Source organism: Engystomops pustulosus, chromosome 10 (assembly GCF_040894005.1).
Source record: "Engystomops pustulosus chromosome 10, aEngPut4.maternal, whole genome shotgun sequence".
NCBI lineage: Eukaryota > Metazoa > Chordata > Amphibia > Anura > Leptodactylidae > Engystomops > Engystomops pustulosus.
Genome location: NC_092420.1, coordinates 21,503,678 through 21,517,731, shown reverse-complemented (window position 1 = coordinate 21,517,731; position 14,054 = coordinate 21,503,678). Strand labels below are relative to the sequence as shown.

General features: G+C 46.9%; 1 protein-coding gene across 4 annotated transcripts in view; it reads left to right on the top strand.

Moving 5' to 3' along the window:
* The window catches only part of FLNB (filamin B), a 136,712-nt gene that overhangs the window by 62,165 nt on the left and 60,493 nt on the right, over positions 1 to 14,054 (top strand). For all 4 annotated transcript variants that reach the window (XM_072126653.1, XM_072126651.1, XM_072126652.1 and 1 more), the window contains exons 6-8: positions 478 to 555; positions 2,424 to 2,586; positions 7,659 to 7,859. In XM_072126653.1, coding sequence (XP_071982754.1) covers positions 478 to 555; positions 2,424 to 2,586; positions 7,659 to 7,859 — 442 coding nt within the window. The remainder of the gene's footprint in view (positions 1 to 477; positions 556 to 2,423; positions 2,587 to 7,658; positions 7,860 to 14,054) is intronic.

The following is a 14,054-nucleotide window of genomic DNA, read 5'->3' as shown; positions in this document are numbered from 1 at the left end:
AAAACTTTTGCTTTCTGCAACTTAGTGCTAATATTTTAATGTAGTTGTAAGGAACATGATTGAAAGATGTTGTTGGGACTGCTGCCAGCTAGGCAAATTTTTTTGGCATTTGCTGTTTGTAGCTGGGTCCATTCAGATGGTCATTTTCGGTCAGTAGATTGGTCATATTCAGACGGCACGTCAGCCATATTTCAAGGCCTTGTTACCTTCCTTAGATAATTGGGGGAGATTTATCATAAGTCTCTAAGAGCAGAACTGTTCTAGTGTCCCATAGCAACCAATCAGAGCTCAGCTTTCATCTACCCACAGATGTTTATAAAATGAAATCTGAGCTCTGATTGGTTTCCATGGGCAACTAGAACAGTTTTACCTCAGACACTTGATGATAAATCTCCCCAATGTGGCTTTCTTGCGTATTTGATAACCAATGTTTCACAGTCCACACACTTATCCTATCATTTATCTGTCTTTTTTTAGGCCAAGGTCACGGCCAACAATGACAAGAATAAGACCTTCTCTGTGGAATATGTGCCTAAAGTGACTGGCGTCCATAAGGTAAATTACTAGGGGTCACACGAAACTTATGGCGACAACATTTTTGGCTGCAACCGGCTTGAAAATGAATATTTTTGTAATTCTGAAAAATGGTGCAAAAGTGGTTCATTTTTGGCCCTTATGTTGGTGCAATTTATGTTTTTTTCTTCTTATTTTTGCCAATGTTTGCACACATATGTGTTAACACGTAAGTGCCCCTTTTGTGTGCTGAGTTTAATGCCGCACTCATATGGCTTACATCCTTTGCTACTCAATAGTGTTTATACAATCAATGAATAGATAAAAAAAATGCCTAAAGAAAAACATACTTCATTTCTTGGCGGCAGAGCCAACAAATCCTGGCACAAACCAAGGAACACCGCATGTACGTGATGCTGTACTAATGTCAGTAATTAAATCCCTATTAGATATCCATGTAAGCTTCAAGCAGTTTAACAGCCCATCTTGTGTCAAGCTGGAAGATTTCACCGTCTGCTTAGTCTGGGTCTTGTGCTTTTCGGTTTTTATTTAGGGAGTTTTGCCTTTTAAAGAGAGATACGAGAGCAGCTGCAAAGCATTTCCCCTCTGGAGGACCAAGTGTTGTTTTATATAATATGGATATTTTTGTGATGTTAGCAGAAATTACTCTGGGGGTGCTGTAGGGATCTTAAATGACAGCAAGAGAAGACATCCCCACATAGCGCCAAACATTACAGTGCAATATGTACTTCGAAGAAACATGGTTTAAAACTTTTAAGATGTGAACAAGTTTTTGTAAGAAGGGCACGTCAACGATAAGCAGATCAGTGGTTTCTTATTGATTCAGTTTTCAGTTTTGATTTGTATATACTGTTCCCGGCTTTCATTTACTTCGGAACCAGCTCGGGTGAATTGAGGTGTTACACAATGCTTAATACAATCATTTCATTGTCTGTTGAGTTCTTTTCGAAGTAAAGTTTTTGCAGCTACGTCACCATAATAGAGAGTCCTAAATTAATTTGCCGAACATTGGCCATATACATACACTCCTATAAACTCATTGCAGGAAAATATGACTCTTCTCTGATCATTTTATCATGACTTTGGAAGAGGTTTTTTATTGGTTGAGATATAACACAAAAGAAGGAATTCTATAAAAGGACATTTCATGACCGACATGAGTTTGGGTGCTAGTTTAATGGGGTAACATCTGGTGGCATGTTCCCTTTAATCACACATAAAAGCATGGACATCTATTTATATATGCATGCTAATCCATTTCTATCCAGGTTTGGTTTATTTACGTTCTCTATGTAAATGGTAGAAGGATATTTATACAATTTATTAGTCCATTTAACCTGTTCACGCTATGGATTCCCTTAAAACGAGAGTCATTTCCTAAACCATCCATCACAGGCATCAGCATTGCGATTTTTATTGTGTGTCTGTATATATAGTTGTATGGATGATGTCATTAACAAGCTGTTGACATAATCAGTCCAGTCATGACCTCATCGTTCCCCAGAGCCAATTCTGATTTACATTTTCAGTTCTCGTTCAGTAAATCTTGGGTCCGACTCCAAAAAAGGTCGGTATTAAATCAAAGCGAAATCGGGGTCGTAAAAGGATGATGTAAGATTCATTAATTTCTTCTGCGTTACAACCTTTTGTCACGTCTTGAAAGAAATGAGATCTGTGATCTGTTACTTGAAGACTCTGGCTTGAGATTGATCTCCAGTTTGGGAAATATAACGCTTAACAAGCCGAGGCAGGCCTCAGCCCACCCTGGTTTTTATGATGGTGTCAATCTTTTAACACTCCGCACTTGGATGTGTAGCTAGTAAAACCCACTTGTGTGAATCGTGAGCATTGCCCAAACTCCTCGTGTTTTTTAATGTTGTGTTTTATAGGTGACTGTGCTCTTCGCCGGTCAGCACATTTCAAAGAGCCCATTTGAAGTGAACGTTGAAAAAGCTCAAGGAGACGCCAGTAAAGTGACAGCTAAAGGGCCAGGCTTGGAGGCAACTGGTAATATCGCCAATAAACCCACTTATTTCGACATTTACACAGCAGGTGCGTATTGTTCTCTCTTCATTTTCCTGATAATATTTCATGGTTTATTGCTCAGAGGGCTGGTGTTTTTTCTCACACTCTTCTTAAAGGAACACTCCAGTTACAGCTGATTCATTGAATGATATCTTGTGCAGCGCCTGAGGGTGCAGTCACACGTTGCAGTTACAACTGCATCGCAATATGTTTTTAGGTGATTTTAAGTGCAGTTTTGTTAATTTAACAGGTGAATGACATTTGTGGAACAGGTTTCCCCTTTGAAATCAAATTTACCCGTTCAATTCATATCTTTCACCTCTTAAATTGACTAAAAACTGCACCTAAAATCACATTACTGATTGCAATGCAGTTGTAACTGCAACGTGTGACCGCCCCCTGAAGGGACGTGCATGACTCTGGGTTCTAGCAAGGTCATTCAGCTTTGACTGGAGCGTTCCTTTTAATATTGCAATTAAAGAAGGTTTTATATATTTAGTTGTCCATCAAGTACTTTCTTGGTTGATAGGTGACATGGCCTGGGTTTGGCTGGCCATGCATTTCAGCAGCTTAGAGACTTGTCCTGCAGATAATGTCAGAAGGAGGAGATCTATCACCACCTGGTGTAGTTTCTTCTACTGCTTTATGCGACATTTTGGTCTCAAATAAGACCAAAAAGTCTGAGAGAGCAGTACAAGAAGCCAGAGAACGTGGTGATAGATCTCCCCCAAGATGTCAATCCTAGATTGCATATCGCCAAGGATTTTGTATTTAATTTGTTAGCTGAGAAAATGTAATTCCTTTACAGAGGTTTTCCAGAGTGTTAAAAACATGGTGGCTCTCATGGTGGCAACACCACGTCTGACCATGGGTAGTGTGTGGTGTTGCATCTAAGCTCCATTTATCGTTATGCAGCCGAGCTGTAATACTCTTGAAACAAAGACAAAAAAAGGAACAACAGAGGACAGCGCCTCGGTTAATAACGTCTGATTAATCCAGACGTTATTATGACTGCAGATACCATGGTCATGTGTGACGCTGTTTTTGGAAGAAAGTGGTCATGTTTTTCAACTCCTGGACAACCCCATTCAAAGGGAATTTCCAGGATTACTGGAAAAGTGGATAGTGTGGCTGTTTTGCTTGTGTTTCCAGCATCTCGTTGGTCTTCCAGTCTGGATGGGACGTCTCGGACCGCAGGACACCTCTTGTGAAGTAAGATGTCCCTTTCTGCATCAGTGCCTGGGGTCATGAGACCTCTTTCACGACAAGTGGTCCCCTAGTCCAAGTATCACATATAGTCCCATGGGCTCAGCCATCAGTGCTAAAGGCTGGAAGATTGACACAATGGGGCCCATTTAACAAGGGTCCGCGGACCGCATCTTCGTCGGGATATCCGCCGCATTTAACAGGGTTTTTTGGCGCACGCGATCGGATTTTACGTCGACTTTCGTGGCGCAAATTGGGGGGGCAACCCGACGGATTCGGACTACAATTTGAAATTCGAATTGTGTCACAATATATGCACTTACAAGCACCGGGAAGAAGAAGGTGAACTCCGGTGGACCTGATCAGGGAAGCGACACATGCAGGAAATCGGGTGCACGAGCTACGGGAATCGAGCCGGACTTCATCTTTGTCGGACCGTCCGAATCGGGGATCGCGACAGGACCGGGTAAGTAAATTTGCCCCAATGATGAAACTGGGAGCCGACACCTGGAAATCCTGGAAGGATAGGTTTGTTGCGTGAGATCATTAAGATGAAGTGTATTTAAATCTACCTATCTAATCCTTCTTTTCCCTGAAGGCTTCAATCAGTATTGAGTCAAGAGACTCTCATACACATTAGAGGAAAGAGTTGACAATCATTTAACATAAAATTGGCATAAAGGAAAAAAATACTCAAGACCTATGGGTTCACTGAATAGGACCTTCATGGTATAGACCATCATGTGTTCATAAAAACTGCTCACAGTGTAGCAGAGAAATTGTGGCTGTGGCTTTGCTTTCCTGTGGTTTCAGTGCCCACTTACCCCATCCGGCAAGTAATAGCATATTACTACCTGTAATTTAATCATCGTATATATAACATTCATCATTGCCATAGTTATCATTTGAGGTGGTATGCTCCTCCGTGGTAGGCCCCTGACCCCCCATGTATCACCCTTCACCTCCCCTTCCTCCTGACGCACACATGCACAGCCAGGTGTCTCCTCCGTGTGTATGTGAGCCCCTTGTCCAGTCAGCGCTTTAGGCTGGGAGGTTGTGACAAAGGACCCTTCTTCCTTTGAGGATGGTCTGAATTGCCACACCTTGTAAACATGTGTTTTTTTTTCTCACTTTTGCAAGCACATTAAACTTTTAAAGCAAAGTTCCTTTATCGACGCTTGACACATTTACTTTCTAGCGAGTTAAACTACAAACTTACATTCCTGATCTAGGAAATGTCACTGGACAATCTGGAGAACGCACTTGCATCCAGGATTTGTAAAGTGAACTTGCATCTGCATCAAATATTTCCATTTTTTTTTTATCTATCCTATGACTTATGATTCTCCAGGCTGGTAGTGATTATTAGAGTCCTAGCTTTGGTGCCAATTCATTATGAAGTGTTAGTCTGCCAGTTCTCTTAAAATATTTAGTTTGACAGACAGGATAAGAAGACAAACAAATGAGGAATTCCAATCTATTAAAGACTCCGGTCTGGGCATTTGGTATTTAAACAACCTCCCAAGTTCAGCACTCAATCACTGTATTCAATGCCAACCTTTGTGGGCGTAAAATTTTTAAGGGATTGGATACATGAATGCTTCCAGAAGGGCCTTGCGTCTTCTGCATTTATTTTGACTCCCTTTAATTCTTCATTTTATAAGCCTGAATCACTGCTTCTCTCAGATTCTCTCACATTTTATAAAAAAGTTTATTAATTGGCTTCTTGTTGTCACCAGTAGAGGGCTCATCTGTATACAGATCATATTGAACTGTTCTGAAGTTACATATAGTCTGATCCCACAACAGAAAATGGAAAAACTTTCTACTATCCCTTCATTCTCTCATTTTGATCCCTCTTTATTTTATCTAATCTTACTTTAAAAGCTCTATCAAGAAATCTATGGAGCTCAACCATTTCTCCTTCTTTATTATTATGTGCATTGCTGTAAGACAACTGGCTGGACCTCCCTCCTCTGTCATGTCTGCTGTTGGAAAAGAGGGTTTTCCAGGATTTAATTGCAGATGACCTTAAGGATAGTTTCTCAATTTTAGATTAGTGGGGGGCCAGCATTCAGCAGCCCCCACAGATGTTTTTACCAGTTGATAAACATATGATCTAATAGGAAGCAGAAAGCACTATTCTATATGTAGTGGTTGAATGGAGTCACTTCAGCTTAGCTCCCATTTGAAGGGAACCTACCACCACGAATCTACCTATAAAGGTAGAACGGGTGGTAGGTGCATGTATGGGACGTGAGGAGAGCCCTTTTTAGAGCAAATCCTCACGTCCCTTTTAAAATCTTTATTGCCCTAATATGTAAATTTTGTAAAACGGCTAATGGGGCGTGGCTGGACATGAGGCTACAGGGTAGCATCTTTGCTCCTCCTACCCTGAGATCTTCGGCGCGAGCTCCTCGTAGCTGCGCACCCTCGTCCAAGAAGCCGGAGTTCTGCGCATGCGCAGTAGCTCCAGGTTCGGAGCAGTGGCTGCATGCGCAGAACGCCGGCTTCTTGGACGAGGATGCGCAACTACGAGGAGCTGCACGCCGAAGATCTCGGGGTAGGAGGAGCAAAGATGCTACTGGGGCATGGTGGAGCCTCATGTCTGGCTACTCCACGACCCAGTAGCCGCTTTACATTTACATATTAGGGCAATAAAGATTTTAAATAAATAGCGGGGACGTGAGGATTAGCTCTAAAAAGGGCTATTCTCACGACCTGTACATGCACCTACCACCTTTATAGGTAGATTCGTGGTGGTAGGTTCCCTTTAAATAAACTGTAACTTCTTTGCAGTTACCAGGTTTTGCCACTAAACAGAGAATGTAGCTATATCCTTCCTGCTTTACTTGTTTGCTATTTCCTGCCTAGCTCAGTTTATTGGTGGGAATGCTGGGTTGTTGGATCCTTAAAATTCTGATATTGTGCACCTTTATCAATATCATTATTCCTGATGACCCCTTTTAGCCTCACTTCTTTTCTCCACTTTCCATCTGGCCAGCAGCCGAAACTGAAACTATTCATCAGGAGGTTAGCGCTAGCATTACAGATTCTTAAGGTTTCTCAATTGGTTGTTGATTCCATAAAGTGAAAATGCCTTACATCATTATATTCCTGTATGAATAATTGCCTTTCTTTCTACACTCCTGCATTTAGCTAACACGCGGCCTCTGGTAATTCAGCCTGGCCTGACATATTAGCCAGTTCCTCCACTATTGCTAATTTTAGAACAGAAAACACAAAGGATGCTCTTATTCCACCGAACGTTGGAGCCAAAGAAAACACCGCTCGTGCCTTCTGTGGATGAAAGCTGAGGCTTCCTTTGGTGTCTACACCGTTTTTATGCAGACTGGTGTCACATTTAGATCGATAGCCTGTGTATAATATATATAATACACAAAGCAAACAAAAGTAATGTTAGTGAAGGATCTGCGTGATCCATTAATATATTTCATGCTGGATAGGATATCATTCAAGATGGGATTCTGCCAAATACTCTTGAAGGAACTTCTACGTTGAGGAGAAATTGTGTATTGGGCTACTATGTAAAAAACAAACATTGACTTTAAAATAAAAACTAAAATAAAAATACATTCAGTAATTTAGGCTTACATTAAAATATCCTCCGTCTCTGGGAGAGGGGGCAGGGGTACTTACCCCATCTCTGCCTCCAGTCTCTTGATCTGTCTCTTGATCTGTGGGGCTTCCAGCTCAGGATAGAACAATGTCTCGTGCGCTACTGAGGCCTTTGCTTAGCTTTGACCGTGGTCCATAAAGTACTTGTGGTTTGTATGTGACCGTGTGCCAATTACAACCTGTTATTAGGAAGTCTTCAGAGGTCTCTGGTGAAATAATATATTCTGATGTATTCTTCCCTGTAATTGCACTAGGTGCTGGAGTTGGAGACGTCGGTGTTGAAGTGATCGATCCTCTCGGAAGGAACAATACTGTAGAGATTGTACTTGAAGACAAAGGCAACTGTGTATACCGCTGCACCTACAAGCCTATGAAAGCTGGGCCTCACAATGTTAATATTAACTTCGGTGGGGAACTTACACCCAAATGCCCCTATTTGGTCAACATTGGTGAAGGTGAGTATGAAAATTTTTAAATATAATTTTGGTCTTAACTTTATTTGACACCCATCATGCGTTGTAGCCATGATTATTTCTAATGCCATCTAATTACTCTAGTTTTCTTGATTATTAATAAATGTTATCAGGTGCTGTAATTTTTTTAATCAATGTTGAATTTTTATTTGGACTGTGTTGAGACCCCCACAGTTCCTCAAACTAAAGCACAGTCATTGGCTCCACCACAGGCTTCCCTACGCGGGTGCCCACAGGCTTCCCTACGCGGGTGCCCACAGGCTTCCCTACGCGGGTGCCCACAGGCTTCCCTACGCGGGTGCCCACAGGCTTCCCTACGCGGGTGCCCACAGGCTTCCCTACGCGGGTGCCCACAGGCTTCCCTACGCGGGTGCCCACAGGCTTCCCTACGCGGGTGCCCACAGGCTTCCCTACGCGGGTGCCCACAGGCTTCCCTACGCGGGTGCCCACAGGCTTCCCTACGCGGGTGCCCACAGGCTTCCCTACGCGGGTGCCCACAGGCTTCCCTACGCGGGTGCCCACAGGCTTCCCTACGCGGGTGCCCACAGGCTTCCCTACGCGGGTGCCCACAGGCTTCCCTACGCGGGTGCCCACAGGCTTCCCTACGCGGGTTCCCACAGGCTTCCCTACGCGGGTTCCCACAGGGTTCCCACAGGCTTCCCTACGCGGGTTCCCACAGGGTTCCCACAGGCTTCCCTACGCGGGTTCCCACAGGGTTCCCACAGGCTTCCCTACGCGGGTTCCCACAGGCTTCCCTACGCGGGTTCCCACAGGCTTCCCTACGCGGGTGCCCACAGGCTTCCCTACGCGGGTGCCCACAGGCTTCCCTACGCGGGTGCCCACAGGCTTCCCTACGCGGGTGCCCACAGGCTTCCCTACGCGGGTGCCCACAGGCTTCCCTACGCGGGTGCCCACAGGCTTCCCTACGCGGGTGCCCACAGGCTTCCCTACGCGGGTGCCCACAGGCTTCCCTACGCGGGTGCCCACAGGCTTCCCTACGCGGGTGCCCACAGGCTTCCCTACGCGGGTGCCCACAGGCTTCCCTACGCGGGTGCCCACAGGCTTCCCTACGCGGGTGCCCACAGGCTTCCCTACGCGGGTGCCCACAGGCTTCCCTACGCGGGTGCCCACAGGCTTCCCTACGCGGGTGCCCACAGGCTTCCCTACGCGGGTGCCCACAGGCTTCCCTACGCGGGTGCCCACAGGCTTCCCTACGCGGGTGCCCACAGGCTTCCCTACGCGGGTGCCCACAGGCTTCCCTACGCGGGTGCCCACAGGCTTCCCTACGCGGGTGCCCACAGGCTTCCCTACGCGGGTGCCCACAGGCTTCCCTACGCGGGTGCCCACAGGCTTCCCTACGCGGGTGCCCACAGGCTTCCCTACGCGGGTGCCCACAGGCTTCCCTACGCGGGTGCCCACAGGCTTCCCTACGCGGGTGCCCACAGGCTTCCCTACGCGGGTGCCCACAGGCTTCCCTACGCGGGTGCCCACAGGCTTCCCTACGCGGGTGCCCACAGGCTTCCCTACGCGGGTGCCCACAGGCTTCCCTACGCGGGTGCCCACAGGCTTCCCTACGCGGGTGCCCACAGGCTTCCCTACGCGGGTGCCCACAGGCTTCCCTACGCGGGTGCCCACAGGCTTCCCTACGCGGGTGCCCACAGGCTTCCCTACGCGGGTGCCCACAGGCTTCCCTACGCGGGTGCCCACAGGCTTCCCTACGCGGGTGCCCACAGGCTTCCCTACGCGGGTGCCCACAGGCTTCCCTACGCGGGTGCCCACAGGCTTCCCTACGCGGGTGCCCACAGGCTTCCCTACGCGGGTGCCCACAGGCTTCCCTACGCGGGTGCCCACAGGCTTCCCTACGCGGGTGCCCACAGGCTTCCCTACGCGGGTGCCCACAGGCTTCCCTACGCGGGTGCCCACAGGCTTCCCTACGCGGGTGCCCACAGGCTTCCCTACGCGGGTGCCCACAGGCTTCCCTACGCGGGTGCCCACAGGCTTCCCTACGCGGGTGCCCACAGGCTTCCCTACGCGGGTGCCCACAGGCTTCCCTACGCGGGTGCCCACAGGCTTCCCTACGCGGGTGCCCACAGGCTTCCCTACGCGGGTGCCCACAGGCTTCCCTACGCGGGTGCCCACAGGCTTCCCTACGCGGGTGCCCACAGGCTTCCCTACGCGGGTGCCCACAGGCTTCCCTACGCGGGTGCCCACAGGCTTCCCTACGCGGGTGCCCACAGGCTTCCCTACGCGGGTGCCCACAGGCTTCCCTACGCGGGTGCCCACAGGCTTCCCTACGCGGGTGCCCACAGGCTTCCCTACGCGGGTGCCCACAGGCTTCCCTACGCGGGTGCCCACAGGCTTCCCTACGCGGGTGCCCACAGGCTTCCCTACGCGGGTGCCCACAGGCTTCCCTACGCGGGTGCCCACAGGCTTCCCTACGCGGGTGCCCACAGGCTTCCCTACGCGGGTGCCCACAGGCTTCCCTACGCGGGTGCCCACAGGCTTCCCTACGCGGGTGCCCACAGGCTTCCCTACGCGGGTGCCCACAGGCTTCCCTACGCGGGTGCCCACAGGCTTCCCTACGCGGGTGCCCACAGGCTTCCCTACGCGGGTGCCCACAGGCTTCCCTACGCGGGTGCCCACAGGCTTCCCTACGCGGGTGCCCACAGGCTTCCCTACGCGGGTGCCCACAGGCTTCCCTACGCGGGTGCCCACAGGCTTCCCTACGCGGGTGCCCACAGGCTTCCCTACGCGGGTGCCCACAGGCTTCCCTACGCGGGTGCCCACAGGCTTCCCTACGCGGGTGCCCACAGGCTTCCCTACGCGGGTGCCCACAGGCTTCCCTACGCGGGTGCCCACAGGCTTCCCTACGCGGGTGCCCACAGGCTTCCCTACGCGGGTGCCCACAGGCTTCCCTACGCGGGTGCCCACAGGCTTCCCTACGCGGGTGCCCACAGGCTTCCCTAGGCGGGTGCCCACAGGCTTCCCCATTAGCTGTCCCCCACAGGCTTCCCCATTAGCTGTCCCCCACAGGCTTCCCCATTAGCTGTCCCCCACAGGCTTCCCCATTAGCTGTCCCCCACAGGCTTCCCCACGCGCGCCCTGAGGTCTAACTTTGAAATGAAGTATTTCTTAAAAAAATATATACAGCCTACATCAGGAAATATATAGAGCTGAAAGAAAAGGGATTTTAACATTAAGGTGTGGAGATTATGTATATCGGGTTCTAGAACTATTCGGTAAGATAACGCTTTCATGGCTTCTATCTCCTGAGTTGTTGGGGGTTATACAATTTTCTGGCACGTGCAATGCTTTGATTAATGGCTTCTTGCTCTGTTGAGACATTTTCTCTTCTGCTTTCCAATGCTCTGCTCTCATCTGCCTCCTCCTTCCTGCTGCGCGTCCAGATCTCTGATCCCCAGTTCTGATCTTCTCTACTCTTGTTGGATAACGGATGTGGCCTAAGCCTCATAGTTGGGTTGAGGCCAGGGTTGGTAAGAGTTTGCAGGATTTTTGATGTCTGCTCGTGTGGACATGTTGTCTGTCAACCCCATTGTCTACAATATCTTATATTTCACCTCATGAATGACCATTGCGTTCAGTGGTTCCGGACTGTTTGGTTCTGTGACATTTAGGTGGTTTATATTCACCACCAAAAGAATGAGGTGGCCTTAATTTTGTAGATATTCAAAACATATTCAAAATCCCATTTATTAAACTGTTTCTAACCAGGCATAGGCCAGTAGGCATATGGGGGACGTATGTACGGCCGCAAGCTTGTGCCCATACATACGTCACCCTATGGTCATGTGAACGTAGCCCTACACCACGGCTCAATCCCATACATTGCCAACTGGTCATAAGCCGTCTTGTTTTCTATGGATTGTCTTGTCATCTAACAATTGTGTGTCTCTTCCTTTAAAGCATCAATTAACCTGTTTTGTCTGTAATTCAACTTTAACCATCTATAAACATGTGGCATGTAGAGGATTTACGAATATTTGTCTCACTTATTATTTTTTCTTTATTGATTTAACATAATACAAGTTACTCTTCATCTTTTCCCAAACTATATATAAGTCCTCTCAGTGATTTTTGCTCTATAACATGCTCCCTGCAGACAGGACACCATGTACAATCTGTTTAACTCTTTCTGCTCTAAAACACTCTGTACATAGTGCCCTGTCTGCAGGCAATCTGCTGAGCTCCACCTGCCTATAGGACACTATATACAATCTGCTCAGCTCCACCTGCTCTATAATATCCTTCCTGCAAATAAGACCCTATATACAATCTGTTAACCTCCTCCTGCTCTATAACATTCTACCTGCAGATAGGACACTATGTACAATCTGCTCAGCTACTCCTGCTCTATAACATTCTACCTGCAGATAGGACACTATATACAATCTGCTCAGCACCATTTGCTCTATAATATATTCCTGCAAATAAGACCCTATATACAATCTGTTCAGATCCTCCTGCTCTATAACATTCTACCTGCAGATAGGACACTATGTACAATCTGCTCAGCTCCTCCTGCTCTATTGCACACTTTAGGACAAAGTCTTGACTAATTATATTGATTTCTTAGATTGACACAGCCAGTGAATGTTTTTACCTACTTTTCACCTATTTCCGCATGTGACCTCAGCTAAAAGGCATCTCTAGTGATGAATTTGACTTTACAGTATGTAGTAGCACAGACACTTGTCAGCTGGTTTATATTGTTGTTGTATTACCCTGCTTTATGACTGTCACTAGGAAAGCATCACACAATAATACACCGCGCTCTAGTATCTGTGCCATTGAACATTAACTAGACTGATCTTACTCTTCTTCTTCTTCTCACCGGCCAGACTGAAAGTCTCATTGTATCCTCATAGAGCCAGACATTACTGTACACAAATAAATAGTTTTACGGGCCACAGATGTGACGCTTCCAAGAAGTAATACCGCCATACTACTCATTAGGATACAGTCCTCTCTGGTCACTCATTACAAGGCCTGGATTTAATTTCCTGGTTGCTCATTAACCCCTGCCATTGTGTTAACTAGTATATTTAGGCAAACTTCCAAAGTCTTGGGGTTATCAAGAAAGATAATGGACATTCCTTGAGTCTATTTTATCTTGCTTTTTTATTAGATTTCTGCTATGTTTATAAGTCTTGGGTTTGGGAAAAATGCAGTTCTAAACCTTAGATGGGTTTTATGGGTCTTTAATACTTATGTTCCCTCCCTCTAATTCTTATTCCAAGGGGACCTAATATATTAACGCAATCTAAAGCAAACCCATTGATTGTACTTGCTAAGGTGTAATACCTTTTTTCACCTGTGGGAGTGCTGTAGGAATATGTAACTATAACTTGCATATTGCGACTCCGCAAGACAACATCATATTGTTAGGATTCTTCTTAAATGGATAACCTTTTTACCCCCTCTCTTGGTTTTGGAACTTATTAAAGTTTTTAAAGTACAGACGGTCCCCTACTTAAGGACATCTGACTAACAGACGAGCCCTAGTTACAGACGGACCCCTCTGCCCACTGTGACCTCTGGTGAAGTCTTTTGATACTTGACTATAGTCCCAGACTGCAATGATCAGCTGTAAAGTGTCTGTAATGAAGCTTTATTGATAATCCTTGGTCCCAATTACAGCAAAAAATTTTTAAACTCCAATTGTCACTGGGGTAAAACTTTTTTTTTGTCTGGATCTACAATTATAAAATATATAGTTTCGACTTACATACAAGTTCAACTTAAGTACAAACCCAAGGAACCTATCTTGTATGTAACCCCGGGACTGCCTGTATAGGAGATGTACAATTTTATAATATATGGCAAATTGCACCATCGCCCCACTATCTATGACTAGAAAACACAACTGGCCAAGATTATCTTAATATATTTGAAGCTTCTAATATTTTTCGAATTTAGTTTCTTAACTTCACCCCTTTATCTAGTTCTTGCAGCGTGATCTTTTTTGACAAATTGCACCTAAGAGAATTATTGCATCGCTCCTATGCACTTATTTGCCCCCATATGCATGTCTTAGTGACTCCAAAATAGTTTTTGCTTGCTCCATTGATAAGCCTGGCATGCTCAAGCATGTTGTCTAGCCGTCTTTCCTCCATCAGTCCCGAACCGCAGATATGTGAGTGCTCCACGCACAGACAC